The sequence below is a fragment of the Meles meles genome, chromosome 8, assembly GCF_922984935.1.
Source record: "Meles meles chromosome 8, mMelMel3.1 paternal haplotype, whole genome shotgun sequence".
NCBI classification, from domain to species: domain Eukaryota; kingdom Metazoa; phylum Chordata; class Mammalia; order Carnivora; family Mustelidae; genus Meles; species Meles meles.
The window spans coordinates 43,978,676-44,004,983 of record NC_060073.1 but is presented as its reverse complement, the minus strand read 5'-3'; the positions used below and the strand labels follow the sequence as shown (position 1 = coordinate 44,004,983).

The 26,308-nt window shown below is 40.6% G+C and overlaps 2 protein-coding genes and 2 pseudogenes across 2 annotated transcripts in view; 2 read left to right on the top strand and 2 right to left on the bottom strand.

The window, feature by feature from the left end:
• LOC123948910 (L-lactate dehydrogenase C chain) overlaps positions 1–3,506 on the top strand; it is a 46,396-nt gene extending 42,890 nt beyond the window's left edge. Inside the window, exon 8 of the mRNA XM_046016100.1 lies at positions 3,342–3,506. Coding sequence (XP_045872056.1) covers positions 3,342–3,506 — 165 coding nt within the window. The remainder of the gene's footprint in view (positions 1–3,341) is intronic.
• LOC123948101 lies at positions 1,538–3,202 on the bottom strand (annotated as a pseudogene).
• A 2,901-nt stretch (positions 3,507–6,407) lies between the features above and the next one.
• LOC123948688 lies at positions 6,408–23,713 on the top strand (annotated as a pseudogene).
• A 1,832-nt stretch (positions 23,714–25,545) lies between these two features.
• TSG101 (tumor susceptibility 101) overlaps positions 25,546–26,308 on the bottom strand; it is a 38,633-nt gene continuing 37,870 nt past the window's right edge. Inside the window, exon 10 of the mRNA XM_046015648.1 lies at positions 25,546–25,885. Coding sequence (XP_045871604.1) covers positions 25,796–25,885 — 90 coding nt within the window. The 3' untranslated portion in view covers positions 25,546–25,795. The remainder of the gene's footprint in view (positions 25,886–26,308) is intronic.

Genomic DNA, 26,308 nt, shown 5'->3' with positions numbered 1-26,308 from the left:
AGACTTTAACCCACTGAGCCACCCAGGTGCCCCTGTGTTTTTTTGTTTTTTAAAGATAAGCTGATGGTAAAAGAAGATATTGAAGATAGAAGTAATAAGCAGGGAGGGTGGGATCCAGAGCATAGATGAAGGTATTAGCCTTAGGAAGGAAGAGAGACAGCTATTTGTTGTAGCAGGAGATAATAGAGGATAGGCATTGAATCATGTAGATTTATAAATTAGGCATTGGATGCATCCGATGACTTATTTTTAGTGAAGAGACAAAATCAACTACTGAGAATCAGAGGATATATAGAGAAGTCAGATGTTTGAGAAGATTTTGAACATCTTTGTAGATAGTGAGAAATAGAATTTGACTCCCCCCCCAAAAACATAATTACTGTTAGGTGGATGCTTATTTGAGGTTGGTATTCATTAATTAATTTAGTTAAAGATTGAATTTATTGTGTAGTTTTCTCCAGGGATCTCTGCACAGGAATGGGGAGGGAAGGTAGCTGAATTTATGTGGGTGTAGGTTTTACTTGCTGGAGCATGAAAGGGAGGGTGGGGGAGAGTGTAGAAGGGAGGGATGGGGGAAGTGTAGCTTTTGGCTTATACACATGTTAGTAATGGGTTTGACTTTTTGCTGAAGGGTCACAGACAAAATTCAAGACCTTTGTCCTTAAATGTGATCTATATACAAATGAATAAATTATAAAAAGAAAATGAATAATAAGGAAATTAAGAAATATTTATAAACTGAAAATTAAAATAGGGCAGAAGGTCTTAGTATATGGTGAAAGAGTTACAGGATAAATCATGGATATGGAGGGATGCTCTAACAAGGTCCACAGTAGGATACTTGGGATGGGAGGAGAAAGGGTCTATGAGCTGAAGAAGTCAAGAAACTGGAAAGAAGGGGACTTGGTTATGGTTAGTTTATCCACATGGACAATGAAGTCACCAAGGTTAATCGCAGAAATCAGGGCAGAGAGGAAAAATTGTGAGCTAGGTGTCAGTCCTTTATGAATGAGATGGAGTAACCAAGAGGTTAGTAAATGGTCATTAGTAGGTGAGCCTCAAAAAATAGGGGGAATGTTAAGAGGGTAGGGGCTAATGATTTGAAAGAGACAATGAGTACACAACGGATACCACACACCCCTCTTCTTTTGAGCGTATGCAGGAGATATGGGAGAATAAGCAATGACCCCTAGCACACTCCTGAGGCAAGGTCAGGGAGATATCAAATGCTCTGAGGAGAGATTGAGATTGAGTATTATGGGAATATCATAGTTCTTACCGAACAAATCAATGGACAAGTTATATTTTAAAGGAAATATTTGAGGTTGGTATGCATTAATTATTTTGATAAAACATTTGACATTAAGAACATAATCATTCCTGTACTCTTTTTTTTATCCCAGTTACTTCAATTTTATTACTTCACATTTTCAGCAAATAAAGAAGGGTATACAAACAATTTATTTCATATTAATATATTGACGGGATTTTCCCCCAAATATATAGGGAATTCTTTTTAAATAGCCATTTCCTCATTTCATGGACAGTCCAGGAGCAAATGAGAGCCAATTTTAGTGTATTCAAGGGTCATATTGTCAACGAGGCATGAAGCCTAAAGAGAAGAAGGGACTGGATAGCAGTCATGGTCAGCACATAGGACCGGGCAGGGCCAGGCCCCTTATTTCTAGCCCACTCAGCAGCCTGCAATGGCATGATGGGATGAATATACATTCTTCAGTTCTAGTCTGAGAAGCCCCTTCTAGAAGAAAGACAGAGAAAGCAGACGGGAAACAAATCCCCAAACCACTAACAGGGAAGCAGTGGGGCTTCCTCCTCAGCCACAGTGGCCTTGTTTCTGATGCTACCCAATCCCCAGCAACTCACACTGAAACTCCCAAAAGTTACACAGAGGTGGCAACAGAATGACCAAGGGCAGGGAAGGCAAGGCAAGGTGAGTGTAATTGGAGCTGGAGCCCGGCTGGGAATGGAATGTGGGGTGATGGTCTGGTGGGGCGGTGGCCTTTCATGGCGAGGCACAGACCAGAGAGGAGGCAATGTGAGAATAACCTGGCAGGGGCCCTCAGAGGAAGACATGTGGCTGTGATGGAGCTTTTGAGGTTGAGTGTAAAGTGCCGACCAAAGTGAGGGAACCGCACTGGGGTGGAGGAGGTAGCCAGAGTCCCTCTGTGGGAGACTAGAGTGAAACAGGAGCAAGGGCCACACCCTGAGATCCTGAGGAGAGCCTCAGAGATGGCGAGAGGGAAGCTTGGCTGAGTAGCACCTGCGTGCGGGCTCTGAGCTGTTGTGGGAAGCTGGAAGGTACCACTAGAGTCAAGGAGCCTCTTCTTTCCCTCTGTGCTAGTCCCCGGTAACTGTTTAATTATAAGGAAGGAAGGAGGAAGAACGAGACCTTCCCATTGCTGCCTACAACCTTAGACTCAACCCCAAGGGGTGGATAGGAAAGAACAATGAGTGGGGGAAGGCAGAGGGAGGTGTGAGGGGTCTACTGGGCCGTCGTCTTTTCCAGGGGGTAGTAGGAGGGTGGCAGAAACAGGTTTGTGGGCATGTAGACCTGTAGGTTTGTTGCCCAGGTTGTAATCACCTCTGGAAGCTGCTTCTGCGACCTTGACTTCGGCTGCAGGAGCGGAGGGAACATCAGGGCTGCTAGCTGGAGGTTCCAGGAGGGATAGGGTGCTGGCCATGGTTGCAGCTCTTCCATGTTCATCACGGGAGGTCCTGGACAGGAGTCAAATGGAGTGGTGGATAGAAGTAGCCAGAATGACAGGGGTACACTCCATTGGTAACTGGCAGGGGAAAGACAAAGGCCCTGCTAGGCACATGAGAGTACCTGTAGGCTGCACTAGAGGCTTCACCTTTGGAGAATGGAACTGTCACCTGTAGCATCTGGTGTCTGACTCAGTGGTGCCTCTTGGTGTAAAGGTCTGCTTAAACAAAGCAGTCACTTTCCCATCCAACACAGTTGGATCCAAACACAGTTTGCATCCAACACAGGTTGCTTGATTTTGCAGTCCTTTATCGGATAAAATGGCATCATGAAGGATTAGATGTCCATCTTTTCTTTGGACAGAGAAGTGGAACTGGTAAGGGGTTATAGTAGACGGTGCCTCTCTTGGTGCCTTTGAAGACCTCTGGCATGTTCTTCATGTCCTTGAACACAAACTCCGCAGTCATAGGACATTAGAATCAGTATTAATTACTCTGCCCCCCTCTGATTCTAGTGAGCTCCGTGGCCTCTCTGGTATCCTCTTATTCTGAAGCTCTCTTGCAGAACTGCTTTTCCATATCAGGTTACTGAACAATAATCTAATTTTGCCTTTTAGGGCTTATATGGAATAAATGAAGAAATCTTTCTCAGTATCCCTTGTATCTTGGGGCAAAATGGTGTCTCAGATGTTGTGAAAGTTAACTTGAATTCGGAGGAAGAGGCCCTTTTTAAGAAGAGTGCAGACACACTCTGGAATATCCAAAAAGACCTGGTATTTTAAAGCCTCTTAATGTTTCACTGTTCCATAGAACAGAAGATATCAGACTGTATATTTTACATTTTGAAAGTATTTTATTTTTTTGGTTTTTTTGGAAAGTATTTTAATCTGATCTGTAAAAGATAAAAAAACACGGGAGACCCATCATATAACTTCAATCCCGCAAGGTTTGGAAAAGGAAATGGTAGATTTCTCTCTCTGAGTCTCTTATAGCTCAGTTCTAATGATACCCAACCTATACAGATGCTAGTTTTACTTCTGAGGTATGTCATATATGAGTTGCCTTCAGATGTAGTAGAATGTGTATAACAGCCCAGTATAATATAAAATGATTTTTTCTCACAAAACAACCAGCGCTTTTTTCTTGTGTCAAAATTTAATTCTTCCATTAGGGCACAGGTGTATTTACTTTATTGCTTCATTGGCTTCGTATGTCTATGTATGATCTTTACTAAGCACTTATCTTTAAGACCATGTATATCAGAAGGAAACAAATAAAAATTTATGGTATAAAAAATTGAACGAAATGTCTTTGAACCTGTAATATTATTCCAATTCATATAAACCCAAGTAGGGGCATCTGGGTGGCCCAGTGGGTTAAGCCTCTGCCTTCGACTCAGGTCATGATCCCAGGGCCCTGGGTTCGAGCCCTGCATCGGACTCTCTGCTCAGCAGGGAGCCTGCTTCCCCTCTTTCTCTCTGCCTGCCTCTCTGCCTACTTGTGATCTGTGTCTGTCAAATAAATAAATAAAATCATTAAAAAAACATATAAACCCAAGTAGTTGATTTGGTGTCTCTGTTGAAATGCCACAATGGAAGTTCAGACCATTCGCTTGTCGTTTATTGAGCAAACTACTGCTACGCTTGCTGTGTTATGGTTATGAGGTCAGTATGGCCTGATTTATGTCCTCAAGTATCTCACAGTACTTAGGGTGCTTCAACTAATTGATTATTGACATACATGTGTATGCATGCACCCATGTACTTCTGATTTATGTATACACATACATAGAACACATATATATGAAATATTTCTTTCACAATTTAAGGCAGTTATAGAAAATACACAGTTAAACAAAAAATAAGAAATCAGGACCAAAATAATTTAGAATAGTCTAGGACAGGACCAGTAGGAAAAATTAGAAGACGGATATGCAGGTCCGAAGGACTTATGTGGCTCTCGTGGAGGTGCACCCACTGGGCAGAGAGTCACAGTTCACATACTCTTATTCTTGCAATCTGAATAGTTTTCATTTTAGTCCTCTGCTGCTGAACGTGATTGGTTTCCCATGATTCTATTCTTTTGCCTTGTTTCAGCTCTCCCCTCGAATGCGCAAGACAGGATCATGAGAGAGTTTAGTTAGGATAGCAGGGATACCGGAGTCTAATGTGGATTTTGCCTTTTTTTTTTTTTTTAAGCTGTTCTTTGTACAACAAACTAAAAATTTCATTTAAGGAAATCTTTACAGATATTGAAAGGGCACAAACTATAGTTTCTACAAGAAATATTCTAGAAACTACAGCTGCTCTACGTTGTGTATTCTCCACAGGGGGCAATATCACCCCCAAGAGTGTAAAATTGGTTATAGGGGAAGCTGGGGGGAAAATATTAGCTATTACAAGGGTTTCACTCCCTAAAGTTCAACCCTACCAGACAAAATCTTATTCTTAATGCTTTTTCAGATTTTGTTTTTAAGTCATCTCTGCACCCAATGTGGGGCTCGAACTCCCAATCCTAAGATCAAGATTCACTTATTCCATGGACTGAGCCAGCCAGCTGCCCCTCTTACTCTTTATTTATTTATTTATTTTAAAGATTTTATTTATTTAACAGACAGAGATCACAAATAGGCAGAGAAGCAGGCAGAGAGAGGAGGAAACAGGCTCCCAGCCATGCAGAGAGCCTGATGCGGGGCTCGATCCCAGGACTCTGGGATCATGACCCGAGCAGAAGGCAGAGGCTTTAACCCACTGAGCCACCCAGGCGCCCCACCCCTCTTACTCTTTAATATTTAATTTCATTTTGGGGGTGGGTGGAGCTGAGCGATTGGTCGAGAAAGTCTAAAAAGGCCCTTGAGGGAGAGATAATGAAAAAAAGTTTGAGAAACATTGCTCTGTTTCTTCTAAAAGAATTTGTCAGAGGTGTATTATGATTCACAAATGAGTTAGAAAACAATTAGGTAGAACGTGTTGGGACAAGAGAACTAGAAACCTTGGTATATCCCAGACAAAGGATAAGAGGGGAGCTTTGGATTCTGCCTTTAACTACTTCATAAATAATGAGTTGAACTTTCCCATCCACTAGTGGAAATGGTTATCAATTAGCTCTGCTCTGATCAAATTCTTAGGGTTTCATATCTTCTTTAAAAATCCCCGTTGCACAGAGGGTTTTAAAACTTTGACTCTCTCCGCTTTAGCTCACATTTGTGGGTGGTTAAAAGCGGCACACAGCTCTCTTTCTGCAGCAGTGCTGGGGGACGTTCCCAGTGGAGAGTCAAAAAGCCCTTATTGAACACATCCAGACAAGGTTCGGTTAGAAATAAATTTACCAGAGCTCTCCCCGTGGATGAGTTCTGGGCACGCAGTACTCTGTTAGATAACTGAGGCTCTCTAGTTCGTTGTTATCTTTTGCACCTCGTGCCCTTAGAGCCCAGGAGCCTAAGGAGCCTCCCTGAAGCCGTCAGCCCTCCCCTGCACAGGTGACAGGCGCAGGTGCAGTACATCACCGCCCACCTCCTGGCCTCTCATTTGCTCCAGGTGTGCGAAAACCCCACGAGGCCCGCACGAGCTGGACTCGGCCTTGCGCAGCCTCAGTAGCCAGCGGTTTTCACTCTTGCAGCCTCACACAGTTGTTCTACCATTTTCCTCCTCCATTCTTTTAGTCTGCCTCCGGAGGAGGTGGCCATGAGCTGCGCTGCCGGGGTCGTGCCCACCAGCCGGAGGATGGGCGCTGCGGGAACGAATTTCTTTTGTCTGAGGATGGCTCTGTGTCCCTTGCAGACCGCACACATCCAGGTCAGGGGTGGCTGAAAGTACTCCATGGGGGGCAGTCGTCGGCTGGAGCCCCGGGAGCCTTGGCTCAGTCCAGGAGCTGAGAGCTAGGCTAGGGGAGGAAGAGGTGTCCTGACTGTTGTATCATTTGTGGTGGAGTGGCCCCTTTGCCTTCACTCCTTCTTAATTCCTCTTAACTGTACCACCCTTCTCTCCATCGCCCAAGACCCTTGTTTTTGCCTCCTGTATGTCGGGCTGCAGGCCAGAAACCACCCAACTTCTTTGCCAGCCACTTTTGTTGTTCCCTTTGGGTCTACAGCACCTCTTTCCCCCCTGGGACCCAGGATTTCTCTATAAGGTGTCTCGCACAGTAGGCCAGTTCCGATTCTGGAAGTGGCTTTGCAGTTTCTCCTCACTCTTGGGTTTCCAAGATGGCGACTGTCAAGGGTGACCTACGAAGAATTTCACTGAGGAGGAGGCTGCTCATCACAGTAGAATCTCAATTATACAACTGGAGTCACTGGTATGGGCTGTGCAATCAGCATCTTAGTAAAAGTTATGTGCCCTATGCCATAGGGTTAGCAAAGTTTCCGTCCTTTGGATGTAAGGCTACCGCATATGGTTGTGAAGGTTGTAACCAGTTAAAGGGGTGAGTGGGGGCCCTATCCAGTTCCTGCTGGTTTAGTCCAGAGGAAAAGATGCCCTTTTCTAATTGTTTCACCCAGAGGGGGTTGCTTTTTCTAGTTTTTATGATGGTATCCTCTGTGTTAGAACGTTGACGTTTCACTTTTGCTCATGTGATGACAGTATGAAGTACCCCCTTCGCTTGACAGGGAAACAGCTCAGACACACACACACACACAAAATGAAGAAATAGATGGCAGGAAAAAAGTGTACAACCTGTCTGTTGTGGTGGGTGTCCTACTAGTACCAAACACAATAGTCCTTTTCCTTTAAAAATCTCCTGTTTCTTAGTCTCAATATGTCGCTTCTTCCTTAACCATCTAAGGTGAGTTTCAGTGTTTAGTTCTTAGTATTGATGTGGCAGATAAAGTTAGCTTCCAGTTAAATGGCTAGACAGGACTAAAGAGATTCTGACCCCTTTCTAAGAACATCAAACCCTGGTTTGAATCCATAATGTTTTAGTAAATAGTAATAAGCCCTTGAAGCTATGCTTTGCTTTTATTAATGGAATAGCTATACCATTTCCTTAAGCTACCTTTCTATAGCCTTTAATCCTGGGATGGTTTTAAAGGATTGGCCCCAGGTTTTATCTAGATGACGTAAGTATCCGTAAGGCACTAAAAATGTCAGCCTCTGCCAGCTGCAGCTCCTAGCAATCATGCATGCCCAGTGACTCGTTTTGTCCTCTCCACTATAATGCCTTTATCAGCAATGTCGTCCTTGCTAATGACAAATCAGCATACATGAAAGCCAACACATTTGTTGTCAACATCAATATTGATAAAAACAGTGTGCTTCATATATGTTACCTAAAAAATCCCCCAAAGTAATCATTAGGTCTGTTTTACAAAGGAGAAAAAAAGGCAGGTTGCACGAATAGATAAGTATACAGATAATATGTACAGAAAACCTTGAAGTAAAAGATTTATTTACTGTCTTACTTTGAAGGTCCTTTTTGGGAGGAATTGGGCCCTATCCATAAGAAAAACGTTAACAGTCACAGTCTCCGAAGAGCTTGAATTCTATGATGCTGACAACTGTAGCATTTGTATGTCTTAGAAAATGTGGAGCACAATACCCTGCAAAGTCTCAGGTTAAGGCTCACTTTAAACTTGTCCTCTCCTGGCCCTAGCCTTGGCAACTTCTTTCGTTCGAGGAGGTGGTGATACTTTTTATTTTTATTTTTTTAAGATTTATTTATTTGTTAGAGACTGTGTCAGAGTGTGAGCAGGGGGAGGGGCAGAAGCAGAGGGAGAGAAAGAATCCCAATGCTGGGCGCCTGGGTGGCTCAGTGGGTTAAGCTGCTGCCTTCGGCTCAGGTCATGATCTCAGGGTCCTGGGATCGAGTCCCGCATCGGGCTCTCTGCTCAGCAGCGAGCCTGCTTCCCTCTCTCTCTCTCTGCCTGCCTCTCTGTCTACTTGTGATCTCTCTCTGTCAAATAAATAAATAAAATCTTAAAAAAAAAAAAAAGAATCCCAATGCTAAGGGCAGAGCCCGGCACAGAGCTCCATCCCAAGACGCTAAGATCATGACCGAGCCTAAATCAAGAGTCAGGCGCTCGACCAACTGAGTCACCAGGAGCCCCACAGTGGTGGTGATATCTTAAATAGCTCCTTGCTGATAAGGAAGAATTGTCAGTAGGAATTGTTTATGACTTTATCAGCAGAAATGTATGGTACAAACCTAGGAAAGAAACAACAGTGTTTTTGAAAATTACTCAATTATACCACAATACATAAGCTTTCACTACTATAAAGTGATATCTACGAGGGCGGGAATCTTTATTACATTTATTGTTGTATCCCAAGTCTAGGACCATGCCTAGTTTAATAGACAGTAGTGGAATGAAGGAATAAAAGCCAAATTCATGTTAAGAGGGACAAAGTACTTGGGGCACCTGGGTGGCTCTGTGGGTTAAAGCCTCTGCCTTTGGTTTGGGTCATGATCTCAGGGTCCTGGGATCGAGCCCCGCATCAGGCTCTCTGCTCAGCGGGGAGCCTGCTTCCCCTCTCTCTGCCTGCCTCTCTGCCTACTTGTGATCTCTGTCAAGTAAATAAATCTTTTTAAAAAAATAAAAAGGAGAAAGTACTGGATAGCAAAGAGAGAGTGGATATTCTACCCACCTTCATTTTTATAAATATGGAAAGTGTCCAGAGAGATTGATTAAAATACTTTTTGTTGACTTTATTTTTTTACACCTTATTTTTTTTAAGATTTTATTTATTTATTTGTCAGAGAGAGAGAGAGAGGGAGAACACAAGCAGGCAGAGCTGCAGGCAGAGGCAGAGAGAGAAGCAGGCTCCCCTCTGAGCAAGGAGCTGGATGTGGGCCTGGATCCCAGGACCCTGAGATCATGACCTGAGCCGAAGGCAGCGGCTTAACCAACTGAGCCACCCAGGCATCCCAGACCTTATTATTATTTTTTTTTAAACTTTATTTATTTTTTTCAGCGTAACAGTATTCATTGTTTCCAGACCTTATTTTTTAAGGAAGTTTTAGATTTACAGTAAAATTGAAAACAGTACAGAGTTCTCTCTTTACCTCACACCTGGTTATTAACACCACACGGTACATTCGCCATAACTGATGAGCCAACACCTGTACATTGTCATGAACTAAAATCCATACATTACCCAGATTTCCTTAGTTTTTACCGAATGTCCTTTTTTCTGTTCTAGGATCCGATCAAGGACACCATATTACATTTAGTCATCATGTCTCCTTAGGCTCCCCTAGACTGACAGTTTCTTAGACTTTGTTTTTGATGACTGGCAATTTTGAGGATTATTCGTCAGGTATTTGTAGAATGCCTCTCTGTGGTATTTGGTATTTTTCTCATGGTTAGATGGGTTATGGATTTTGGGGAAGAAGACACAGATTTAAAGCGGCATTTTCACCACATTGTAACCAGAGTACATACTTGTAAACATGGTTTATCATGGTTGATGTTGACCTCAGTCACCTGGCTGAGGTAGTATTAGGTTTCTGTACTTAAAGTTACTATTTTTCTCCCTTTCCACACTCTGCTCTTTGGAAGGAAGTCTTTGGAAGGAAGCCCACACTTCAAGGGCGGGAGTTATGCTCCCTCTGAGAGGGGAATGTCTGCATAAATTATTTGGAATTCTGAACGGGAGATTTGTTTCTTCCACCCTATTGATGCATTTGTAAATATCACTATGGATTCATGGATTTTATTTTATATTTTTTATTTTATATTTTATATTTTGGGTTATAATCCAATAGTCTTCATTGATTTTTGTCTCAAAATTTCCATCTGTGGCCACTGGAAGCTTATTCAGTTCACTACTGTACAGTTCACTACAGTATGCCTCTGACATACCCCATCAACACTAGGCTTTTGTTTTGAACACTTCCTTACTTTCTGACACTATGTTTTAGCTTCTTCATCTTGTATATTTTCTGGTCCAGGCCCAAATCAGCCTTTTTTCCAAGGATCCCTAGTTCCTGTTATTGGAGAATGGTATTATATAAACCAAGATCTGGGTGCTGGGTGTGCTCATTCCTACTGGGGTAACAGTACATTTTAAAAATTAGCTTTTCAGTGGCACCTGGGTGGCTCAGTGGGTTAAAGCCTCTGCCTTCAGCTCGGATCATGATCCCAAGGTCCTGGGATCTAACCCCATGTTGGACTCTCTGCTCATTGGGGAGCCGGCTTCCTCTTCTCTCTCTCTCTCTGCCTGCCTCTTTGCCTACTTGTGATCTCTGTCAAATAAAAAAAATTTTAATAAAAAAATAATTAGCTTTTCAAAGATAATTTTATTGATACTATATAAATCTGCTACATACTACTACAATCACTGACTAATTCAGAGTATTCAGAAAGCATTGACATTAAGTAGCAACATTTCCCTTGTGATAGTTTAGACTTCTAAGCTAATCAGGTATGGTGTAGTTTTTTTTCTTTCTTTTTTTGTTGTGTTATGATATAGTTTAAAATTAAAGTGCTTACCTTTGGATTTCCATTAATTAGAATACAGTAAAATATCCAACAGTATAAGTTAGACTTATATGCTTAAATACTTATATACTTACATACTTACACTTTATATTTATATACTTAAATTGTATCTGTGTGATTATTTCTAAGTACTAGAACAGCCATTTTATTTTCAGTGAAAATTTTAGTTATTTAAAATTTATAAAAATTTGTAGTTATTTAAAACATTTTCTCAAAAAATAATATATTCGCAGGATTACAAAATAAAAGTAACATAAACAGATATACCTGGCAAAGTATATATTTCATCTAGTTTCCTTCCAGCCTTTCCCCAACATCTGCTTTAGGCACCTATTTAAATTAGTTTCTTGTGTATCTTCAGGTGTTTCTTTTGCAAATACAAATATGTTATTTTCCCTCTTTCTTACATATAAAGTAGCATGCTAGAAACATATAGTATTGATGAGTTTTTGCAGATAATATTGCCTGATTATAGAACCATAAAATTTTAGAGTTGGGGGGCGCCTGGGTGGCTCAGTGGGTTAAAGCCTCTGCCTTAGGCTCAGGTCATGGTCCCGGGGTCCTGGGATCGAGCCCCGCATCGGGCTCTCTGCTCGGCAGGGAGCCTGCTTCCTCCTCTCTCTCTCTGCCTGCCTCTCTGCCTACTTGTGATCTCTCTCTCTCTCTGTTAAATAAATAAAATCTTTAAAAAAAAAATTTTAGAGTTGGAAGGGGTCTTATATTTTCCTTCATTTACTTAAAAAACAGTTACTGAGCTGCTGTGTGTTAGGTGGGTGCTAAGCACCACAGTGGAGATGAGTAAACATTTCCTCTTCTCGGGAGCTCCGAGACTTATGAGAAGCTCCTACAGAAGTCCTGCTTTGTCACTGTGCAGACTCAGCTTCAGTTAAAGAGGTGTTCCCTACCTTCAGAGACTCTCCTATTTATTCAACCGTTTCTGTTGTTTTCCTAATTGTGAACTGAAACTTCGTTTGTAACGTGTATTTCATCTGGTTTGGATTTTTATATCATGAAATGTTGAACATACTATGTCTCCTTTGAGTCTAGTAACTCACAAGATACACATAGATAGCTGGTATAAGAATTTTCTTTCATTCTCCACTTAATTAAGAGGTTTACTTCCTCCCCCTGCTTTTGACTAATTCTTTTAGGGCTTGAGTGGTGAAGTTGCCTTTGTGGACGTTGATGAAGGCAAGTTCACTGGCTAGATAATGGCTTTTCAACATGGCAGCCCTTTCAGGAAAATGCCTAACATTGTTTCTAGCAAAGGTTAATGTCATAGTTAAGTACTATAAATATTCTAATGCTACATGAATAACTAAAATCATTTCTTTATCTCCATTTATAAAGACTTAGTTCCTTTTTTCTTTTTAAGATTTATTTGAGAGAGAGAGAGCACCAGCGCGTAAGTGTGAGCAGAGGGAGGGACTGAGGGAAACTGAGAGAGAAAGGAGAGAGGCTCCTTGCTGAGCATGGAGCCTGATCTCACAACTCTAAGAACATGGCCTGAGCTGAAATCGAGAGTCAGATGCTCAGCTGGTTGTTCCCCACTGTATATTCATAATATATTTCAGATTTCATTAGGTTTTACTTCCATTTGTTTTCAGGGTTTCCTAGAGCACCAGACAGATTTCCTGTGAGCAGCAGTAATAGCAGTTAAGTAGCTAAGCACTTTATGTACATTATTTAACCCTTAACTTTGCGAGGGTTTACAGATGGTGCATCTGTGAACTGAAGTTAAGTAAAGTGGAGTAAGGATTTGAACCCAGTTCTATTTGACTCAAAAGCCTACTTTTTTCTTTTTCTTTCTTTCTTTTTCTTTTCTTTTTTTTTTTTAGCATTCATCAATATACTTATATATCAGGACCAAGTGGCAGTTATTCCAGGGATACAAGGCTGGTTCAGTATTCAAAAAATCAGTCAGTGCAACTACCATATTAGCAGGCTAAAAAAGTGAAGTCACATGCGAATATTTGATACAGTAAATAAAGCATTTAACAAGTTTCAATACCTATTCATATTCCTGTTCCTAGATAAGTAGGAATATACTTTTTTTTTTTTTTTTAAGGATTTTATTTATCTGAGAGCAAGTGAGTATTCATGGGGGGAGAGGGAGGGGGAGGGAGAAGCAGACACCCACTCGAGCAAGGAGCCCCGTGCGGGCTGGATGCGGGATTCCATCCCAGGATTCTGGGATCATGACCTGAGCCAAAGGCAGACGATTAACTGACTGAGCACCAGGCAACCCTGTTAGGAGGTTTTTAAAAAATGTACAGAGGGATGGGTGGGTGGCTCAGTTGGTTGAGCATCTGCCTTCGACTCAGGTCATAATTCCAGAGTCCTGGGATCGAGTCCACTTTGGGGGCTCCTTGCTCAGCGGGGAGTCTGCTTCTCCCTCTACCTGCTTCTTGGTCTCTCTGCTCTTGCTCACTCTCTCTGACAGATAAATCTTTTTTTTAAAAATGTGCAAGGAAAACTTCAGTAAGTTTAGTAAAACTTAGTGACATTTCTTGAATCTAAAAGAGTGCTATGGGGGCACCTGGGTGGCTCAGTTTTGTTTTTGTTTTTTTTTTTAAGATTTTATTTGACAGAGATCACAAGTAGGCAGAGAGGCAGGCAGAGAGAGAGGAGGAAGCAGGCCCCCTGCTGAGCAGAGAGCCTGGTGCGGAGCTCAATCCTAGGACCCTGGGATCATGACCCGAGCAGGCCTTAACCCACTGAGCCACCCAGGCGCCCCAGCTCAGTTATTAAGCGTCTGCCTTCGGCTCGGGTCGTGGTCCCAGGGTCCTGGGATCGAGCCCCGTATCGGGCTCCCTGCTTCTCGGGAAGCCTGCTTATCCCTCTCCAACTCCCCCTGCTTGTGTTCCCTCTCTCGCTGTGTCTCTGTCAAATAATCTTTAAAAAAAAAAAAAAAAAAGAGTGCTATGGGCATAGTAGATCTAAGGAAGCCAACTCTTCAGTAAACAGTGTGGTGATGGAGCCTAACAGAAAAGGTGTTAAGGGCGCCTGGGTGGCTCAGTTATTAAGTGGCTGCCTTCAGCTCACGTCATGATCCCAGGCTCCTGGGATCAAGGCCCACATTGGGCTTCCTGTTCAACAGGAAGCCTGCTTCTCCCTCTCCCACTCCTTCTGCTACTGTTCCCTCTCTCACTGTATCTCTCACTATGTCAAATAAATAAAATCTTTTAAAAAAGAAAGAAAGAAAGAAAAGGTGTTAAATGCAGATGTTTTCTCCCATAATGTATTTTCTATTCAAATCTTTCCCCAGTTTACCTTGTCACTGCAAACTGCAACACAGTGATTGTCACAGATGCACGCCAGATAAAAGGAGAAACATGCCTTGATTTAGTCCAGCGAAATGTGTCCATGTTTAAATTAATGATTCCTAGTATTATCTGATAGAGTCCATGCTACAAACAGATTATTGTTCTAATCCAGGTCAGCTTTGTTTTGATTGTTCACTGAAGAATTTTTGTGGGTTGGATTTAACTTGGTAGAAGAAAATATTTTTTTAAAGATTTTTTTAAATTTAAAAAATTTACTTATTAACATATAATGTGTTATTAACCCCAGGAGTACAGGTCTGTGAATCGCCAGGTTTACACACTTCACAGCACTCACGATAGCACATACCCTCCCCAATGTCCATAACCCAACAACCCTCTCCCTCCCCCCCTCCCCCCAGCAACCCTCAGTTTGTCCTTATGTCCTTGATTTCAAATTTCTGTTCTGGTAGGAGAATACACTCTGCATTCAGCTCTCTTAAATTTGTTGCGATTTATTTTGTGGCCTAGCATGGACAAGATTGCGTGTGCTCTTGAGAGTGTATAGGCTGCTGTTGGGGTTCTGTGTCATTTAGTTCTTACTGGTTGATGGTATTCGGTTGTTCAGGTCTTCTGTCTCCTTGCTGATTGCCTGAGTACGTCTGTCCGTAATCAGGAGTGGGGGTTGGAGTTTTCAATTTTGGTTATTGAATTGTTTACTTTTCTCTTCAGTTTTATCAGTTTTCCTTTATGTATTTTAGGGGCCTGTGTTTATAGCTGTTATAACTGATGAATTACTTATTATTTAAAAATATTCCTCTTTGTTTCTAGTAACTTTTTAAAAAAATTTGTCTGACATTAATAGAACTACTCAGGCTGACATTTGTATGATGTATAATTTCCCATCCTTTTACTTTCAACCTATTTATATCTTCATTTTTTATTTTTATTTTAATTCCAGTGTAGTTAACAGTGTTGTATTTGTTTCAGATGTTATTTATATCTTTAAATTTACAGTGTGACTCCTCTGCAGAGCAATATTATTAGGTCTTATTTTATCAGTTGGAAAAACTCTGCCTTTTGAATGGATTATTTATTCACATTGCATGTTTTTACTCATATGTTTGGATTTATTTTTGCCATTTTGTTATTTGTTTTCTGCATGTCTTCTATCTTCTTTTGTTCTTCAGTTTCTCCTTTACCGACTCTTTTGCATTAAGGGGATATTTTCTTTCTTTTTTTTTTTTTAAGATTTTATTTATTTGACAGAGAGAGATCACAAGTAGGCAGAGAGGCAGGCAGAGAGAGAGGGAGAAGCAGGCTCCCTGCTGAGCACAGAACCCGATGCAGGGCTCCATCCCAGGACCCTGAGATCATGACCTGAGCCGAAAGCAGAGGCTTAACCCACTGAGCCACCCAGGCACCCTTTGGGGATGTTTTCTGAAGTACCATTTTAATTTCTTTGTTTTTAACTATGGTTTTTGAGGGGTTTTGTTTTTTTAGTGGTTACTCTTGGGGTTACATACCATGTAACCCCAACATACCATGATCTACTTCACATTTTTGCACATTTAATTCCAACAAAATATAGAAACTTTGCTCCATTATAGCATTAGCCCCTCACTGACTTTTGTCCTATTATTTTGTATATTACATTTATATATTACAAAATCAACAATACGGTGTTATACTTATTGCTTTATATATAATTATTGCCTTATATACATATAATTATTGCTTTAAAGCTATATATTGCTTTATATTATTGCTTTATATAATCTTGTGTCTTTTGTAGACACAAGAGAAGAAAATATACATCTTTTTTCATTTATTAAGTTTTTTATATTAACCTTATTTTTTCATTTCTGGTATTTTCCTTCATCTAGAGTTATTGTCTGGTAACTTACTTGCTCTACTCTAGCTTCTTTCTCTTCTCTCTCCTCTGGGTTGTTACTGTCAAATATCTTTTTTTTTTTTTTTTTTTTATTTGACATAGAAAGATCACAAGTAGGCAGAGAGGCAGGCAGAGAGAGAGAGAGAGAGAAAGAGAGAGAAGCAGGCTCCCTGCCGAGCAGAGAACCCAATGCGGGACTCGATCCCAGGACCCTGAGATCATGACCCGAGCCGAAGGCAGTGGCTTAACCCACTGAGCAAATATCTTTTATCTCTATATCTTGTAGGCCCAATTATTAAATTTTATGATAATTGTTTTGTGCAGTTTTAAATAAGGGTGTGTGTGTATACACATTCTAATATAGGCATTATATTTATAAATTGTATATGTAATAAAATGTATATACAAATAATACTTTTCTTTTTTTAACAGTTGCTACATATCGCTATTATCAGTGTTTTTTATTTCTTCATTTCAGTTTGAATTGCTGCCCGGTATTACTTCCTTTCAGCCCAAAATAACTTCTTTAGTGTTTCTTGTAAGGCAGGTTGGCTGCTAGCAGTGAATTCTCACTCTTTATTTGGGAACACCTCTATTTTGCCTTAATTTTTGAAATACAGATTTGCTAGGTTGAGAATTCTTGATGGAGTTTCTTACAGCACTTGGAACGTCATTCATCTCTCTTCCGGCCTCCATTGCTTCGGATGAGAAGCCAACTGTTAACTTCTTTTGGGTCCCTTGTATGCAATGTCTGCTATCTCTAGTATTTCTCTTTGGCTTTTAACAGTTTGACTATAATGTCTGACAATCTCTTTCAGTTTATCTTACTTGCAGTTCCGTAAGTTCTTGTGTGTGCAGATAAGTGTCTTATCAATTTGGGAAGTTTCAGCCATTATTTCTTCAAATAATTGTTGTGCTTCTCTCTCTCCTCTTTCTGGTTTTACAGTAATGCATATGTTGGTGTGTTTAGTTGTCTCACATGTCTCTGTTTTTTTTTTTTTTTCTGTTCTTTAATTTCAGTAGTTCATGGGTTATCAAACACTATCTCTTAGATAATTTTACCATCTCCAAATAAAGACTTGTTTATTCTTTTTTTTTTTTTTAATTTTTTTTTTTCTTTTTTACAGATTGAGAGAGAGAGAGAGAGAGATTACAAGTAGGCAGAGCAGCAGCCAGAGAGGGGAGGAAGCAGGCTCCCTGCCAAGCAGAGAGCCCGATACGGGGCTCGATCCCAGAGACCCTGAGATCATGACCTGAGCTGAAGGCAGAGGCTTAACCCACTGAGCCACCCAGGCGCCCCAAGACTTGTTTATTCTTAAGACCTTTATCTTTTTCCTGTCCTATTGCATTAGCTAAGAGAATCTCCACTATGGTGTTAAACAGGAACACTGGTAATGGGTATCCTTGTCTTCTTCCTGACTTTTAATGAAAATGCTTCTAATTCTTCTTCATTATGGATAATGTTTGTTTTGGATTTTCACAAATACCTTTTTGAGGTTAAAGACATTTCCTGCTTTTCCTAGGTTGTTGAGTCTTATTTTTTTAAACCCTAAATGGGCTTGGAATTTCATAATCTTTTCTACAATTCAAATAATTATGTCTTTTTTCCTTTAAATCTCATGTGGTATATTAATATATTTTCTGATACTGAACTGTCTTTGCATTTCTGCGATAAACTCTACTTGGTCCTAAAGTATTTTCAAAGACCCCACTTAATTATATTTGTCAATATTTTATTTAGTACTTGTTGGCATCTATGTAGATAAGTGATTTGGGTTTACTATTTTTCTTGTGGTCTTTGCTTAGTTTTGATATCAGGGTTTTACTGTTTCTCCCAAAACCTTCTTGTTATCAAACAGGTTGCATGAGAGAAGAATGAACTTTTCCATGAAGTTTTGATAAAATTCGTCTGTAAAACAATTTGAAATGGCGTGGGGATAGATTTTTGATTTTTTGATAGTTCATTAATGTATATTTGTTTATTCAAATTTTCCATTTTTAAAGTCATTTTAGGAATTTTTCTAGACTTGATCATTTCATTCAAGCTTTTAAATGTACTGGCATGTATTTCATATTTTATAAGAAGTTATATCCTGCTCCCCTCACTGCAATCATGGCTCCCAGCCTCAAGGTCATATGTTAGGACTTTTTTTTTTTTTTTAAAGATTTCATTTATTTATTTGACAGAGAGAGAGATCACAAGTAGGCAGAGAGGCAGGCAGAGAGAGAGGAGGAAGCAGGCTCTCTGCAGAGCAGAGAGCCCGACGCGGGGCTCGATCCCAGGACCCTGAGATCATGACCTGAGCCAAAGGCAGCGGCTTAATCCACTGAGCCACCCAGGCGCCCCTGTTAGGACTTTTTTAACTTCTCTATCTGTGTTTACTTCTGTTTCTTAATATTATTTGCTTGAGATATTGCCCTTTCCCCTTCTAGTTTGGCTAAATATTTTTCTTTTTTCTTTTTTTAATATTTTATTTATTTGACAGAAATCACAACTAGGCAGAGAGGCAGGCAGAGACAGAGGAAGCAGGCTCCCTGCTGAGCAGAGAGCCAGATGTGGGGCTCAACCCCAGGACCCTGGGATCATGACCAGAGCCGAAGGCAGAGGCTTTAACCCACTGAGCCACCCAGGCGCCCCTGGATAAATATTTTTCTAATTTAAGTTCTCTCCCCAACACCTAGCTATTTTGATAGTTGGTTTTTTTTTTTATCCTAGTATGGTCTGTTCTTTACTTCCTTTTACTTTATGATTAATAACTCTTGTCACTGATTTTATATGTTTTAAAGATGCATATGAGAATATAAATTTACTAGAAGGTACTTTTTGGGGAGGTTTCTGTGGTATTTTTAGGGTTAACATCACCTCTTTGAAATCTAGTAAGGCTTAGTTTGCTATCTAGTTAATTGATGGTGTTTGTAAACGTTCCTTATGTATTTAAGAGAGAAAAATAACTTTATTGGGCATGATGATTTTTCTGTAGCCACAGTTCGTTTTATTTATTTTTACTAAGTTACTACTAACTCCTACTGGTTTTTGATTATTACTGATTTAGGCATATTAAAAATTTCCACTGGTTATGAATCAGGTTCACCTTGGAATTCCCAATTTTTCTTCATATAATCTGAGGCCATTTTATTAATTGCTTCTAAGTTCATGGTTATTATATGTTGTTGGATTGTTTCATATGCTATGGAGTATCTCTATCCCTATTAATGCTTTTTTGTTAAAAATTCCATTTTTGCTATTACTATAGGTATACTGACCTTCTTTTGGCTTATCGTTACCACTTTTTAAATTCATTAAGGAAGAAATTCTGATAAAACTAATAGTTTAAAATAGTTCACACACCCAAACCATCAGGCTCTACCAAAAGTTTTTCCTTTTCCTACTGGGACTAAGGCCTGATTATGTTTTGCTCAACAGTGATATTCGAAGATCTATGCTTCTCTCTGTTCCCACTTTAACTGACCTTTTTGCTCTAAATGTGTTATTCTCTGAGGAAAACTATCATATAAAAACTTGACAAGGGAGCATTTGTTTACTGATGTTTGATTTTTTAAGGGGGGGGGCGGAGGGAGCAAGCGAGCATCTCAAGCAGGCAACACGCCCAGTGTGGAGTCTGACCTGGGGCTTGATCCCTATGACCCTGAGATTGTGACCTGAGCTGGAATCAAGAGTCAGAAGCTGGGGTGCCTAGGTGGCTCGGTTGGTTAAGTGGCTGCCTCTGGCTTAGGTCGTGAACTCAGGATCCTGGAGCCTGTTGAGCTGTCTGCTCAGCGGAGGGCCTGCTACTCCCTCTCCCTCTGCCTGCTGGTGCTGTCAAATAAATAAATAAAATCTTGAGAGAAAAAAAAAAAAGGGAGATGCTTAATCGATTGAGCCACCTAGGCACCTATTTCTCAAAATTTTTTATGGAGTGAACCTAATACTGTGTTTTTGCACAAAGACTATGCAAGGTAGCAACAAAAAGCTTTTATTTAATTTATTTCTATTGGGTATTGTTGGAATTGTGATATAGTTGGAGTTAATAAAGAATCCTGTTTTTTTAGATTTACCTGTTTTAGATAAACCTAAAAAATGTATCATGTTAGAGAAAAACATTTACTGACATGAACTCAGTTTTTGACAAGAACTTTTTCTTCTCTGTGGGTATCTTAACCTACGTAGCCTGGAAGTTGAGTGGGTTTTCCGAAAACCGTGTTAGTGGCAGTGGCTGCACTCTGGACACTGCGGTTTCTGTTTTCTGGGCAGAGGCTTGGTGTGCATTCTGGAAACTGTCATGGGTTGGTACTGGGAGAGCACGGAGACTCAAGTGGTAAGCCTAAAAGCACCACTGAGCTGTGCATTCTCCAAATATATTTAGACAATATTGACCACACAGTTATTTCATCATGAAATAACATAGTTTGGGGGGAAAAGGACTTATTCCCCTCTAGGCCCTTTTTTTTTTTTTTAAGATTTTATTTATTTATTTGACAGAGAGAGATCACAAGTAGGGAGAGAGGCAGGCAGAGAGAGAGAGAGAGAGAGAGAGAGGAGGAAGCAGGCTCCCCACGGAGCAGAGAGCCCGATGCGGGGCTCAATCCCAGAACCCTGGATCATGACCTGAGCGAAAGGCAGAGGCTTTAACCCACTGAGCCACCCAGGTGCCCCCTAGGCCCTTTTAATAGTACATTTAAACACTGTTTTAATAATAATCTACCAGAAAAACTAATAGACTTGAAAAAAGTGAGAATGTTACTATAATCCTACGTTTGGATTAAAAGACTTTCTTAATGCAGCGCTGAATAACATGATACAGTTTATATTTAACTTGGCACACTCTAGAAAGGTCAGTACTGTAATCCAAGTAACGTGAATTCTTAAAGAATATTTATTATAAAAAGTGAGCGCTTGAGCTCAGTGGGAAAGGGCAGAGGGAGAAGGACAGAGAAACCCGAGTGGACTCGTGCTAAGTGCAGAGCTTGACACAGGGCTGGATCTCACGACCCCGGGATCACGAGCTGAGCTGAAACCAAGAGTAGGACCCTTAACGGACAGTGCCACTCAGGTGCCCCGTGAATTCTTCATATTAACTGGAGAACATTATAGGGAAGAGGAGTGGTGCTGTGGTGATGGTAGTCCTTTTTTCTCAGTTTTTCCTAAGAACCCTTGAAATCCATTCATATAAAGGTTAAAACTTATCTACAGTTGGAAGTTTAAAACTAACTTTCTTGTGTGGAGAATCTCTGGCAAGATAATAGAATTATGGGCCCTATCCCTAGAGAGATCTTAGGTTAGCCTATTTTGGGCAGGACATAGACATCCGAATTTGATAATTCCCTTGAACATTGCTATTTGAAAGCCACTCACCACAACTGTAACAGTTCTGCTAAGGCTTAAAAAAATGCCCTATTTACATAACACCATGTAGTAAAAATACTTTGGTGCCTTTTTCTTAGTTCCTGTGTGGAGTGGAGTGAACATTGATGGGGTTTCTCTGAGGGATCTGAACTTAGACACAGGAACTGACGAAGATCTCGAGCAGTGGGAAAATGTCCAGAGAAATAGCTGCCAGGTAATATGCACATTTTGCATTTTCAGTCCCTGGAGTTAGATGTGAGCCTGAATTCTACCTGTGGGATGAGATTAGCTCCCCTAGGTATACATTGATTTATTTCCCACACTTTTCATTAGCTCACCAGATTATAACTTAAGCAGTCAGGGACTGAGTCTTTTTCTGAGCCTAACCCAAAACACAGCAGGTACTCACTTGCTGACAATATATTCTTTTAAACTTTATAGTCTGTACTGTTACTGGTAAAATTGATTTCCGTATTAATTTCTGTATTCTATACTTACCCTCATGACCGTTTAAATAACCAACTGCTATTAAGGGGAAATTATTGATGGAAACACTTCAGTTCTGTGACATTGTCAGGACAGGTTGCCAGACATAGATGTTCAATGACATCTCTTCTAAAGTTAACTTCTTATGTTCATGATTTCTTCTAACTCCAGAGTGGCTACGAGATGATTAAAAAGAAAGGATATACTTCTTGGGGAGTTTCCCTATCTGTAGGGGATTTAATGGGAAGTATTTTGAAGAATCTTAGGAGACAATATCCAGTTTACACCATGAGTAAGGTAGGATGTTCATATTTGAAAAATTATTTAACATTACCACAAAATAGGGGTAAAAGAGCATCTGTGAGGAACAATTAATTTTTGAGGTTGATCTTGTACAAGTATCTCTCTTCCTGAAGTCTATTTGCTGCTGAAGAGACCGTGAAAGGGGTGGTGGTAGTGGTAGAGAACTTATCTTTGTAGACCTTTGTCCTGCTATTTATTATTCAATTACCTAAAACTAAGTTTCTTTGCATGTTTATCTATACAAATATCTGGTAACACTGGGAACCACTGTGGGTAGGTCTTGCACCATTTTGAGTTGTTCTCTAAAAGTTCCAATTATGTCCAATGAAGAGGAAAAAGAAGCACTAGTGGGCACCTGGGTGGCTCAGTGGGTTAAGCCCCTGCCTTTGGCTCAGGTCATGATCCCAGGGTCCCGGTATAGAGTCCTGCATCGGGCTCCTGGCTCTGCGGGGAGTCTGCTTCTGCCTCTGATCTTCTCCCCTCTCATGCATTCTCTCACTCTCAAATAGATAAATAAAATCTTAAATAAAGAAAAAAACAAAACAAAACAAAACACTAGTTACAGAAGTGTTAGCAGTTGTCTCCTGGAGAAGGTAAGTTGAGGCCAGGGTAAAACTCCCCTGCTAGTCTTAATATGACAGGCTAAAGCAAAATGGAATCAAATCATTGGGAATAAATAGGAATTTTGAAGGGATTCCCTGATAGGAAGTGATATGGGGTAAGGAGACGGCTAAAGGAGAGTGGTTCCCAGCAAACATGGCCAGAGCCTGGGGCCCGTGTGGAAAGATGGCTGGTGAATTTGAACACTAAATACATCTAACCATCTGTTTTACATTGTTCTCTGTCCTGTTAGTCTATTTTTCTGCCATAATTCATACAAGTCTGTTAAATACTCACTCACTCAGCAACTGCTGTTTTTATATTACAGACCTTTGTAGGAAGAGGAGGGAATGGAGGGGAGGGAAGGGGGGTAGGAAAGAAAGGGGAGGGAGGGAAGGGAAGGGAGGAAGGGAAGGGCAGGGAAGTAAAGGGAGGAAGGGAAAAGAACGGGAAGAGGGGGCAGGAAAGAAAGGGAAAGAGAGGAAGGGAAAGGAAAGGAAGAAATAATTATTAAGCCTTTACTTCCAGGTCCTCTATGGATAAAAGAAGTATTCCTTAGTGTTCCTTTGTGTCCTGCTTATAAAGGTAAAGCTAACCCCTGAAGAGGAGGCTTGTTTGAAAAAAAAGTGTAGAAACTCTGGGAAATTCAGAAGCTCAAGCTTTAAAGTTGCTTAAAGCTTCCATTCTGAAGTTAAGGAAGGAGAGATGATAGTTATAGGATTAGATATGTCAAAATTTTGAATAAACCTGAATTCCTAAACGTGGAAAAAGGGGGCAACAGTGAGTTCTCTATTTAGCTCTCCAGTTGTTTGAGCATCCAAATGCTGGATGATACTTCGTGTTTCCAATTCCTGTATGACTGCAGTTCTTGCCAAGGTGTAGGTGTTATACACACACACACACGCCATTTGGTTCAGAAGAATGATGTGTGTATACTATGTTCAGAGATTCTGATTCTTGTGTTCTGGCTGGCTGATATGTTCACTGATACACTATAAAAAAGTTGCAACTAGCTGGTGCAACCACTCTAGAAAACAGCATGGAGGTTCCTCAAAAAGTTGAAAATAGAGCTACCCTATGACCCAGCAATCAAACTACTGGGTGTTTACCCTAAAGATATAAACGTAATGATCCGAAGGGGCATGTGCACCCGAATGTTTAATAGCAGCAATGTCCACAATAGCCAAACTATGGAAAGAACCTAGATGTCCATCAACAGATGAATGGATAAAGAAGATGTGATATATATATCACATCTTCTTTATCCATATATATATATATATAAAATGGAATACTATGCAGCCATCAAAACAAATGAAATCTTGCCATTTGAGACGATGTGGATGGAACTAGACGGTATTATGCTTAGTGAAATAAGTCAATCGGAGAAAGACAACTATCTCATGATCTCCCTGATATGAGGAAGTGCAGCTGCAATGTGGGGGGTTTGGGGGGTAGGAAAAGAATAATGAAACAAGATGGGATCGGGAGGGAGACAAACCATAAGTGACTCTTAATCTCACAAAACAAACTGAGGGTTGCTGGGGGGAGGGGAGGTTGGGAGAGGGGGAGTGGGGTTATGGACATTGGGGAGGGTGTGTGCTATGGTGAGTGCTGTCAAGTGTGTAAACGTGGTGATTCACAGACCTGTACCCCAGGGGCTAAAAATACATTATGTTTATTAAAAAAAGTTGCAACTTTCTCTACAATGTAAAAATGGATGTATACACAAAAATAACTAAATGCTAGTTCCAATCCTAAATTAAACCTTGATTTAACCTTGCTAGCTTTTACTCTGATAATTTTTAAGTAATCTCTACGCCCATCTCTATCGCTGTTCTGATAATCTTTATAGACGATCTAAACTGTATAAATCCTTCAATGATGACAGAGACCAAGGTGGGCATTCTTTTCTTGGAAGTAGTATAGAGTAGGCTGTCTGGCTTCCTAAATATCTTGCAGTATCTTTAGTTGTTCTTTTCTTTGTAACCTCATGAATTTTCTATCTCATTTTGATAGAAAATTCTGTTCTACTTAGCTGAACTTTGCATGAAACATAGCTCACGGGGTGGTCACAAACTCACCAGGAAGACTGGCTTCAAGTGCCCCTAAAAGCGGGGATGCACTCTACCCCTCCTACTTAGCTGTGGCCAGACTGTCTTGCCCAATTAACGTAAATTCTCAGGTGTATAGCTTGGCAATTGCCACTCTGTTCCTTCCATCTTGATGGAAACAGTGGTGATTCGGTGAAGCCTAGAAAGGTAACAAATCTTGGCAAGGGCTAGTAGAGGAGGGCCCCACACAGGGCCTGCCACAGAAAGTCACTGAGGTATTTAGATTTCCATGTGGTATGTCCCATACTAAACAGAGTGTACATTTTATGTTGCAGAGCAAATAATGCAAATTTTTAACCTGGTATTATGCTTTGTTTGCAAAATCAAAAACCGGGCTTCTTAATAAGATTTAATGTTTCCTAAGTGTTCAATAAAGAGAAAAGTTATGCAACAAATTTTATTTAGCATAGTCAGTCCCAACATTCAGCACAAAAAGTTTACAGAGGATAGAAAGTGCATTAATAAAAGCCAGTCTTTACCAAAAGAAAACAGAAAATATATTATTGATTCAAAATATTTTACACTTGAATGATAAACTGCAATAACTTATTCTGGGCACCTACTGATAAGAGAAAGAAAGAGAAGAAAAGAACGCTTTAAGAAGAGTTCAATCTCCAGCTGATATCAGAGAAGTCAGTAGAGGTCACTGAGACCGGCAGTCTTTCTTGCTTTTTGCATTAGTGCCCTCAGCTGGAACTGTTTACGGGACAGAAGACGTACATGCTGGGAGGGGGGGAAAAAGTTTCAACAGTTTAGAATGGATTTGACCCACACATGAAGTATCAGACAGTTTGTAATCAAATGGGATTTAATTAGCAACCTTCCTTGGGAATCAATACTTCATTACATGGGGGTTTTAAATTCAGTAGATTGATGCGGGCAGGCTGTGTTAGGACCTTCTGAGACGCTACAAAGGATTACGTTACAGGGAGAGCATGACCTTACAGGATCTGGCTCAGGAGTTTGAACTACATCTTAAGATAAACCAAGAGACCAGGGGAACCTGACCTACGATCCTATCAAAAATTACATAAAATGTTGATAACTATGATTATCCCCAGTTGTCAAAAAGCTGGGGAGTGAGCAGCATAAGCCAGCTTTCGTCCCATGCCTAGTTTGTCTCTCTGCCCTCTCTGGGTGCACCCT